The 11,652-nt window shown below is 35.4% G+C and overlaps 1 protein-coding gene across 1 annotated transcript; it reads right to left on the reverse strand.

Moving 5' to 3' along the window:
- Window positions 1-209: 209 nt before the first annotated feature.
- On the reverse strand, window positions 210-1,556 carry LOC122016765 (NAC domain-containing protein 35-like). The gene is made up of 3 exons (XM_042574161.1): window positions 1,273-1,556; window positions 892-1,166; window positions 210-813 (listed from the first exon to the last, which is right to left on the reverse strand). Exons 1-3 carry the CDS (start codon window positions 1,523-1,525, stop codon window positions 430-432), a joined length of 912 nt encoding a protein of 303 aa, XP_042430095.1. The 5' UTR covers window positions 1,526-1,556; the 3' UTR covers window positions 210-429.
- Window positions 1,557-11,652: the final 10,096 nt, after the last annotated feature.

Here is an 11,652-nt window from a genome sequence, read left to right on the forward strand (position 1 = left end):
GTAAAATTTAGAGAACAGTGGTGTTTCTCTTCTTGCCTTCTTAATTCTGTTGTCTCGTTAGTTTGTAGAATAATCACTATTATATCCAGCGTCCAAAACCTAATTCATCAAATTCATATATCGAAATCGAATAATAATATCAATTCAAGAAGAAGAAGAAGAAGAAGAGAATAATGCTGCATTCATGCATGGGCTTGAACCCTAAATTAAGCAATTTCCCTCTATGAAAGTCTTCATGCAACATCATTATCTATCTCGATTACAAGAACAAATCTCCATTAATTAATAGTTAAGTACCTTAATAATCTCACAGACAACCATAATTATATATGCACACACAACAATTCCTAGAACACGACAATATAATTAAACCAATATAAACCCTCATTTCCAACTAATCCCGAATAATTACCGACCTCGGAAGGAGAATTAACTGCTCCACCATTCCCACAGCTTCTCCGAGATCATCGGCAACGACATAGTGAGCTGGTTCGCCGGAGTCAACTGCTGTGGCTCATGTGGCGGCACCATCATCAACCCTTGACCTAGCTGTTGGTTCGTGAGAAGAAGACCTTGGTAGTTATTGATTTCCATGGAGTTGGAGGAGTTATTAGGGTTCAGTGAAGTGCTGCTGTTTTCTTTCAGCGACGTGGCGGTGCTGCTTAGGGTTCCGGCGCCGGCGGCGACCGGTTTTGCAGAGGAAGAGTAGTGCTTTCTGTCTAAGAATATTCCGGCAGGTGCGGGAGTGGTCTGGTAGTTGTCTTCTACTACTCCAGCTCTCTTGTAGACCCGGCAGAGAGAGATCTCAGTCGTCTGTGCATGCATGAATTCAAACTTAAACCCTAATCGGATCAGATCGACAAACAATTAAACAATTAATTAATTGATCACCTTCTGATATTGCAGTGTCGTGTCACTGTGTGGCAACCTGTACTCGTGCATGATCCAGCTTGACCTAATCCCCTTGGGTGCCTTCCCGGAGTAGAACACCAGCGTCTTCTTCAGCCCGATCGACCGCGCTCCATTCTCCGACCGAACCACCCTGTCCGCCCCCGTCGCCTTCCAGTAGCCCGACGGAGTGACCCGGTTAGGCCGGTCGCCGTTCCGGTACTTTCGATCCCTCGGAACATAGAAGTACCACTCCTTCTCTCCCATCGTCGCAAAAACTACATAACATTATTCCTCATGTGGTTAAAAAAACTAAGAAGCAATTTGAAACCAAATTGTTGGATAAACAGCATGAGCTAGATGGAGTTGGAGGGATGAAGTGACCTGGGAGGTCCCAGGGGTCGTAGCGGTAGAGGTCGAGGAAGGGGATGAGGTCGACGTTGAAGCGGCGGCCTTGGACCTTGCGGCGGAGGTAGAAGTCGATGAGCTCCTCCTCGGTGGGGTGGAAGCGGAAGCCGGGCATCAGGAGGTCGTGATCGCGGTCTCGGTCATCGTCAGCGGTGAGATCTGCCGGCGCTGCTACTCCAGTACTGTTGTGATCACTGATCATGGCCGAAGGCAGCTGCTGCAGCTTCATGGGTGGGGGTTGCGGTGACCCTAAACGGATGCAATCCAGGAAATTAATAGTGCGTGCATGATTTTATGCGGAGGAATTGTATTATTTATTAAAAGTAGAACGGCTTCACCTCTTCAGAAGTAACTGGCCTGAATTAAAATGAAATCAGAGAAAAGTATTTAGATTTAATTATATATGTAGATCCAAGTTTTGATCTAATTGATGGAAAGAAAAAAATTAAAAATCAAGCATTCGGTAAGAGTTTGTTTATGTCGGTTTAATATATATAAGGTCAATTAAGTTTAAGTGGTAAGTTTAAACAACTCGTTAAATTAAATAAATATACCTGAACACATATGTATTTAGTTTGTTGATGTTTATGCATAACGATTATGAATCGTTTATGAACAATGTTTACAAATATAGTGACGTCGGACTGGATAGCGATGATTTTACGGGTTGAAGAGAAGGGAGATTTGCGGTAAGAACAAGAAGAGAAGCCGAAGTAAACAAAGAGAAACATGTCATTCTCTAGATTTTATCAAAAAAAGAAAACTTTATTCAATAATATAGGATAATCCCTCAAATAGCCTAAGCAGAAGCTTACATAGATAAACCCTAACTTATAATAGGCAAAACTGTCAAAAATACTCTAAATACAAAAAAAAAATAGAACTTACCACAAAAAAAAAAGATGTTCGAGGCTCTAAACAGATCCTAAATGGTATTTTTTGGATCCTAAATTTGAGGGTTATAGGTTCCCTCGTTAACAAATCTAGCTCTTTGAATCTGCTTTGTTTCAAGCCAAACACCATCTCATTCAGAACCTTAGTGAAAAGTTATGATCTTTTAAAATTTGAGAGGTCTTCTTGGGTCGATCCTGCATTACATAGTTTATGAAATATATTCATAAATAAAATTTTGATACCGGACAAGATAACGGATTATCTTGCTAGCTGATAAGAAGGAGGAACTAAGGAGAAGACAAGAAGAGAATTTAAATAAAACAAGAAGAAAAATCCACGATTTGCTAAAAACAAAAACTTTATTACTAATTGAGGAATGAATCCTCATACAACTAGACAGGAGTTTATATAGACTTTAAACCCTAAGACAAAAAAAAGAAGAAAATAAATCCCAATATATTAACCTTAATTCCAATTTTGTAGAAAAATAAGAGAGATTGTTCTAGAAAAGGAAATCTCTTGGTAGAAATTAAAATTAATAATCAAGACGCTGTTTTAGATTAATTATGACCCATAATTACTAGAAATACCAAAAATATCATAAAAATTACTAAAAATAGTAATAAAATCTTTGGATGAGAGACTAAATGATAGAATTTAGGCTAGAAAATCGCCGGTTAAAGGCACCCATAACAAATGTAAAATTTCAAATTATGCACATATGGTGATAGACAGAATCTGATTCTGAGTTTCGAGTTAAAAGTTATAATCATTGAAAGTTCAAAGGGTCATGTTAAGTCAATCCTGCATCAAATTCTTATCAAACTTATAAATAAATAAATAAATAAATCTCAAAACAAACTTGTAATATCAAGCTTAATAACTAACTAAATAAAATTTTAGAAAATCAAATAAACCAAATTAAGAGTCCCATAATATCTAAATAAACTACGCTCAAACTCATAAAAAAAAAAGAAGTTGAGTTAAGCTTGAACAATTGTTTCAATGACTTAGTTAATTTTAGGCTCAACTTAGATTGATTTGGTTAGCTTATCAAATAAACTTAAACAACATGAAGTTTAGCTTAGCTTGTTTATAGCCCTAGACCACCTTCACTTGCACATTACTTTGTCTCCGCACACCACTACACCGGTCTACCTTCACCTTTACATCACTCCATCTTCATGCACCACTGTGCTAATTCGCCATCTAAATCTACCACCCTCAAATCTTTAATTTGCAACCATTTTTTTCTTTGTAATATAACATTCATTTTATTATTATTGTTATTATTTTTGATAATTCAGGCATCCCAAGTTTCACCCGACTAATCTTGGAGGCAGATATCCTTCCCCTGATTCGTCTAACGGATAAATTTGAAGCATAACTCATGCACACATTTAGAGGTTAATCTCCAAAATATTTATCCCTACTAGGATTTAAATTATGATCGCCTTATTTGTTCCTCTAGATATTTTACCACTATACCACACCCGTGGGACAATATAGCATATATCCATTTTAAAATAAGGAACAGTCTGTGCTACGGTAAGTGCTTACATGATCAATGATTAGGAACATTAAAATGCTCTTTGTGAGTACCCAAAAAAAATAAACAACTTGGTGAGATTGGTTTTTTACTTTCTTATCTTCTTTTTCATTTAGTTTATCTATAGATTGGAAGTTTACCCGCTAGTCTAAATTAACCAAAGCATGCATAGTGTTTCGATAGGGATCACTCTTGAACTCATTATTTCGCAAGAGTCGAAGAACTAGAGTTCAAATCCACAATATTGAAAGGTGTTTGATCTTGTTACTCTTGTTGTAGTAAAAATTATTATGCTTACTTTAGGCATCCCTCATAGTCCGTCCCAATATTATGTGAAGAGATATAAATCATATGATCAATTTATAGTTGACCGTCAAATGATTTTGATCTTGTTACTCTTGCTCCTACGGAGAACGAATGAAAGATCGGAGTTGAATTAATGTCTCATAGATGTATTTACACTAAGGAGCTAAATCACAATTTTAGAAGAAAACAAAAAAAACAAAAAAAAAAAAAACATTGGCCGGTCCCTCGTCTAATTGATCGCGATGTTATATTAGTTGTCAATTTCCCCCACTCATTATTTTTGAACTAATTAAAATTAATTATAAAAACAATAAGAGGTGAATTTAGAAAGTGAAGGATCGAGATTATACATCTCTCTCGGCATTAAATTCGAAGGTTTGGACAGCAGTAGCTTGTCGACAGAATATTAATTACTTCATTCTTAATCCATATAAATATTAATGGTAAACCATGATACACACGGTATTACGACGTCATTTATTGCATGACATATATATATTCACTATCAATACGTGAAGTAGCTAATATCGGCGAATAAACCTGGCCGCTCAATATTTCATTTATCTTTTTTTATTTCGTCGTGGAATGATGAACGACGCTTGTCGTGAGTGCTATCATTTTTATTTTTTTTTACGAGTGAGTGAAGTATCTAATACCACATATATTAATAGAGGGATGAGATGTTCTTATCCGCAAAGGTTGGATCAGTTCCTAATCTAACCTTTGTATTCTGTTAACAGATGGAGACCAGTGCCTCCTATCAATCCCCTTATCCTGGTCCAAAAACAGATCAAGATAAAAGAACCAGAGGATCTCATCCCATTAAGGGAGTTCTCTTGAGGTTTTTTCTTCCCATAATTTTATTTTATTTTTCATTTTTCTATCTATAGGAGAAAAGGGCATTTGGGTAAATATGAAAGTTATACGTGTGTTTTAGGTATTTTTCAAAGCTGGATAATTAACTTGATAAATCGTCAAAAAAATAAATAAAATAAGTGATTAAGTGGGTTAATAGTGATGATCTTAAACCACTACCACCTTCATACAGGAAAAGGGTAACACTTGGGCTGATTAGAGCAACTTATAATGCCTTTAATAAGTGGCGGATCCAGACAAAAAAAAAAAAGGATGTTCAAAGAAGGGAGTTGGAGCCTGGAACTTATTTTCCTTCTCGTTGCCCCTCGGATTGCAACATATTGGTGAAATTTTCCAGGTATAAGGGGGTGCTCAAGCACACCTCCGCTCCCCCTAGATTCGTCACTGTCTTTAATAAAGCAATTAACCTACCTAAGCATAGTGATAAAACGTCTTCTTAATTTTAATTTAAGGTATATAAGAGTCGAGTCTTTCGATTAATTAAATCATAATTTTTTTTTAAATTGGTGGTTGATCTAAAAATATTAGGTTGATAAATTAATCATTGCGAGAGCTTCCTAATTTATCCTATCAAAGTTAGTTGGTGTAATTTGGAAATTAAACCTAATACTAACTAAAAAAAATAAAGTAATTAAAATGTATATGCATGGTTCCATTTTCTTGTTAGACATATTATACTTCCATGAGTTTCTAACTACTGACGACATATACTGAGCCATTTATGTCGAGATTTGTTTAGGTTTTCATATTTATGGAGAAAGTCATCCACCTCCAGTATTAGTCAACCGAAGATCTAGATAAAGGCAATTCACCTTTTGGAATTAATAAAAAAAAAAGCAATTAAGAAAATTTATGAATTACTTTCTTAAATTTTAGAATTTTGGAAATAATTAGGCGAGATCCGGTAAAAAAAATGAAAATAAAGAGACTAACGGACAAAATGCACAGCACAAGACGACAGTGCAATTACGACGACCTCAATCCCACGAACAACATTAATTAACCTTCTGGGGGATTAGTGGGCCAGCCACAGAATCCATGCGTACATCGCCAATGCACGAATCATGAGGCCGAGATCGACGGATGGAAAAGGAAAGAGGCGGAGTGGGTGGGTGAATTTGTATGGGCGGCATCGATGTTGACTGCAATCGCAGTTGACTTCGTGCGCATGTTTGACGGGGTTTTGTCGCTTGGTGAAGTATGCGGATGAAATCTGACTGTTTAAGGGCGTATTTACTGGAGTAGATTTATTATTTAATAAACAGCTGAGTTTTTTTTTTTTAATTGACAGCCGGTAGCAAGTCTTTGTTCTATTAAGAGGGTGGCCGATTTAATCCAAATTTTTTATCAATCATCTAAATAAATTTAAAAATTATATATAAGGCCTATTTTGATAATCAATATTTTTAAATATGTTATCTATTAAAAAAATCATTTAAAATATGGATTATTATGAACGTATCCAGATATAATATGATAGTCAAAATTAAAAGGATGTGACAGTCAAAGTAAAAATAAGATGACGGTCCAAGTCAAGGGTAGATGACAGTTGGAGGGTCACTCTCAATAGGATTGGGTCCTTGCCTAATGCTAAGACCTTTCGTACAAGGACGACTGACCAAGATACCAGTCAAACTAAAGGAGCCTAGTGCTTCTCGTCTGTAATAAGATATCTAGTGTATACCTGACCAACCATCATTTGTCGAGGTTCAAGAGAGTTCCAACCGACCACAAGGCTGACTAGGAATAATATCCGGACAGGACCAGGAAACCTAACATCCCGCTCTGGGTGCCTAGTATACAGTGACTTAATCTGACAACCGGTTAAATGTATATATGGATCTTCACTATTGATTATCCCATCCTCTTGTATATGGATAGTTAAATATACAACTAACTGGAGTTACAAAGCTCAGTATCCTTATCTTCGCTGAGCAAACATACAAGGTAAATCTTAGAAGAAACCTGACCAGATTTCTAGAGTTTAGATATCATTTCAGGGACAACTCTCCCAGTACAAGGGTAATCAGCAGAAAGTATCAGTCAGGCCTTTTGATGCACAGTTCACCATTCTTCATAAACAAGTATCCTTGCATGCATATGACCGGTCGGTCTTAAGAATAGTCCAGGCCTAGGAAACTTAGCTTCCCATTACTACATAATCAGATCTCCAGCATTACACAAAGTATATCCAAGCGGTCTTAAGGGCCGAATGCCCTACACCAGGTCAGCTAAATATCCGGCTGAGATATCTTTGAGGGACCATATTGTCAGAGAATCACAACAGCTTATCAGAGAATAACAACCGTTAGTTAGAGAATATTCTTTTGATAGTATATGGACATTTAATAGAACCTTCCTCAAAGGTGACTCTATATTTTCCATTAGCGGACACTTTATGACAGTATATTCATTCAATCGTCTTATTAATAGCGTCGGTTAAAAAAAGAGTGCACACGGGTAACGAAAGATTTCTCGAACAATGACTATACGGCTCCCAGAATACATATTCCGATCCCTTACTCGATAATTTCTGATACCGACATTCTCTGTCACCTCATGATCGTGGAGGTTATTAGAGGTGGTATATAAAGGGGGTACTCTACGATGACAAAGTATACTTTGGAACACATTTTTACTATCCACACACTTTGTTACGCATCGACTATTCACTTTCTCGTTTGGGTATTATACTGACTTAAGCGTCGGAGGACCTTCGCTAGGAACCTCTTAATTTTTGGCATTGACATTTGTCTACTCTCTTGAGTGCATGCAAAAAAGATTTTCACTCCTGTTCACAACCCCTATTTCAATCTAAAGTCATTGTTTAGTCAATATTACAACTATCTGTCCAATATATCATCTCTAATTTTTAGACAAAATCAAATTATAATACATCTCAGCTTCGAATTCTAAATGTCTAGACATAACTCTGATACCTATCCCGGAGCTATTTAATAAACACAACTTTGAATTTAATAAACAACTTTGAGAGGACAAGCAGAGCCTAATAATTTTTTTAAAACATATATTTTTTTCATAAAGGAACAAATTAGGTAGATTTTATTAGTTAATTGACATCATTCCCCAATTCGTCTGCCGCGTAAATCCAAAGCATTGTTTATGCTCAGAGTTAACATCTATATATTCAAACTTTGATCCTTTGTTCCTAAGTACTTTATTACTATATCATGTGTTCCCAGGGCGTAGCACAGATGGGGAGTGCATGGTTCTGTGGCTGAAAAGTCCAGGGGTCGATCCCCGGGGTGTCACTGCCTGGGGTTAACATCTCCGCCATGCACTTTCCACCTGTGTACCTGCATTTACCTCTCTCCATATCCGTGGGACCGGCTCTAGGGGGCCGCTGATGTGGCGGTTCCACATTTTTTTATTACTATACCATAGCCCTGGGTAACATAAACAGTGGGTATATAGTATTTCTAATATAATGATTATGAATCGATTCTTAAGAACGGATGATCTCTATTCTACTATATACTTAATGTTTGTGTACTTGTATTTACGCCCCTCTATATCCATAGGGCCAGTACTAAGGGAGCCGTTAAAATAACGAATTTACTTTTTTATTACTATATCATACCCATGAGGACTAGGGAATAATCATCCATGTTAATATTAGGAATAATAATGGATCAAATTTAGATAGGATTTCATATCCTTCCTCCACATCCTCATTTATTATATACAACCTCCTCCTCCTCCTCCTCCTCATCCCCATCAAGTATTTAATTTTTATCTCCATCCTCATACGTCATAGAATCAGATATTTATCCAACTCAAATATCTTATTACCACCTACAATTATATTATATTATATACACACACCCACAGTTAGCAACCACCATGGACGACTGTGCATTTCATTTTTAATGTTTAAATATTTTTTAACTTGTTGGTATACCATTTAGGATTTTGTCTTTGGAATTTAGGCGTTGGATTATAATATTAAGTACAAAAAATTTTCAAAAAAAAAATAAATTTGAGTTGCTCACAAGGTGTGTGACGTAAGGTATTCGGGATATTAAAACTATATAATTCTCTCTCCTTTGATTGAATGCAACAACCACTATAATACTCGGTTTTAAAAACTAGCATTACCTTGTTATTAGTATTTAAAAACTCACTATGGTGTTGGTTTCTAAATACCTGAATCACAGCTTAAATACACTAGTCACTGTTGTGGTGTTATTTTTTTAAAAAAATCAACACCATCTTAGTGTTGATATTTAAAGACCAACACAACCTTGATGTTGGTGCTGATTTTTAATACTAGTACCATAACTTAAATACATCAACCACCGCTATAGTGCTATTTTTTAAAAAATAGCACCACTTTGGTGTATTTTTTTTTAAAAGAGCATCACCTTGGTGCTATTTTTTTTAAAAAAAACATATTGGTGTCTTGGTGCTGATTTTTAAAAACTGGCAATGATGCATAGAGAGAGAGAGAGCACCAAGGTGGTGCTGATTTTTAAAACTGGCACCACATTGTTGCTAGTGTTTAAAAAACAGCACCATAGCGACGACTGGTGTATTTAAGCTGTGATGCTGGGTTTTTAAAAACCATCACCACAGTGATTGTTGTATGTAATCAAAGGATAGAGAAGAGAGAATTTTATTTTTGTTGCATGCAGATAAGAGGAAAGAGATGAGATTTGTCATAACGTCGCGTTTTGTTGCATAAAGATGAGAGAGGGAAAAAGATGAGATTTGCCACAATGCCATGTTAGATCACCCACGTCGGATGTCACCCACCAAGAACAGAAATAACTCCATATACAATTAATAATCTCTTACTTTGAACTATAGGAAAAAGAAGGCCACAGGAAATCATTTATTTTGGAAAAATTTTAGTACTTTTAAATATAGCTAAGTGTAACGACTCTCAGATGTATGATACCTATCTAGAACAGTGGATTATCTTTGTTAGAAGAGATTACCGAGCCAAACATGCACTTGACATAGAAACGGATGAAGCCATGATGTGTATAGGAGAAAATTAGTTAGGTGATGAAGCTAGAGTCGCATGTAAAGTTTATAAGGTAAAATTTCTAAAAGAAATAGCTCGTACAGTAGCTCAGGGAAATAACATCTTAAATTTTTGTTATACCAGACTTTTAATAGTTAGAGATGCTAATACAGGATTAGATATACAACAAAGGAAAGCAATAAAAGACTTAGAACAACTTTAACTATTTAGTTGGAATTGGATCAAGCCTTTCTGTAATGATTTCCTAGTACTTACTGTAGTCTCAGAAAATTATTGTAATCCCAAATTAGGTGAAAGATTTTTTAGTAAATTACTAAGAGAATTAGACAAAGAAATTCACAAAACCTAGAAAACTTGAAAGTAGCACCCCAATATGATGACATAAGAGTTCGAACCCAACCTATCATTTCCATACTTAAGGAAAAATATACTTATATATAAATACAAAAATAACTTAACAATCAACAATATGATTTTTGTAGTCAAATATATACTGCGCAACAATATGGATTGAGTCAACATATGTACAAATAGAGAAGAAGGCCGGCCAAGCCAGCTAGGCCAACCATTCAGTCTAAACCCAAAACCAAGACTAGAAAGGCCTACTATTTAAGGAAAGGTTAAGATAAGAAGTTTTATTTAAACAAAGATAAACATCTTAGGCATTTTAAACCAAAGAAAATATATGCTAATACTATAACTTATTTTGCCTGTAATGAACCAAGACATCTATCTATCTTCTACATGTACAAATAGAAAAAAATCTATATACAAGAGAGGTTAAATTAGTCTCTTGTACTAATCTGGACTTAATAGAAATACCAGAAGATATGCTTGATACCTCCTTTATTTACTCTATTATTTCTATAGAAAATATAGAATAAATAACTACTTGCTTTAATTATAGACTCATCAATTCATTCCTGGACACTCCATATACCCTGACAGAAAAATATGTAATCTTTAGTGGGACATTCTAGCCAAAAATTGAGGATTTAACAGAATAATGGGAGGACTTGGACCTAGATAACAAGAACCTTATGTTTACACAGTCCATACCACAAACTACTTTACTAAAATCTAACTTACCAAAATGTTCCATGAATGAACCCTAAAAATAGGAACGTATAATGTTCCTTATTTATTATGCAAGTTTTATATAGCCATAAACAAAAGAGGAGCTGTAATTTTTGCAGGAGATAAATCTGTAACATATGCTTACAACAAATATTTAACATCCTTATACCTATTACTCAACAAGTACAAGGAAGTACAAGAAATGTACTTCAAAACAAGAGTCTCAGTTTTAGAAACTCGACTCAATCTACTAGAAGATGAACTAGCTAATCTCAAGCAATCCTCTGCCCCTATACCTAATAATCGAGACAAAGGAATTGAGATAAATGAACCAACCTCAAATACTTAATTAGTTTTCATAAAACTCCTAGTATCTGCAATATAAGATAAACTACTGATATCAAAGTTCGTTGTCTAGTCAATATACATGGACATGAATTTACACTATGTCTTTCTTGACAGTGGAGCCATTAATTCAACAATTGATGAAATCACTATACTCTTAGTCATACCTCCGGAACTCATTAAAACGACCATTAACCCACTGGTTAGTACCTAGTTTGATTGTCAACAATTATCTTGTCACAAGTTTGTCACCAATACTAACTTATAGTTTTGTACAAACTGTGATTAATTTGGCTCC

The sequence above is a fragment of the Zingiber officinale genome, chromosome 8B (genome assembly GCF_018446385.1).
Source record: "Zingiber officinale cultivar Zhangliang chromosome 8B, Zo_v1.1, whole genome shotgun sequence".
NCBI lineage: Eukaryota > Viridiplantae > Streptophyta > Magnoliopsida > Zingiberales > Zingiberaceae > Zingiber > Zingiber officinale.

Excerpts from the sequence above, each read along its gene's own strand:
- LOC122016765 (XM_042574161.1), bottom strand. The coding sequence starts at position 1,525 with ATGAAGCTGCAGCAGCTGCCTTCGGCCATGATCAGTGATCACAACAGT. Across the intron at positions 1,167-1,272 it reads CGACCCCTGGGACCTCCCAG|TTTTTGCGACGATGGGAGAG; the intron begins GTCACTTCATCC and ends AATGTTATGTAG. Across the intron at positions 814-891 it reads CGACACTGCAATATCAGAAG|ACGACTGAGATCTCTCTCTG; the intron begins GTGATCAATTAA and ends ATGCATGCACAG.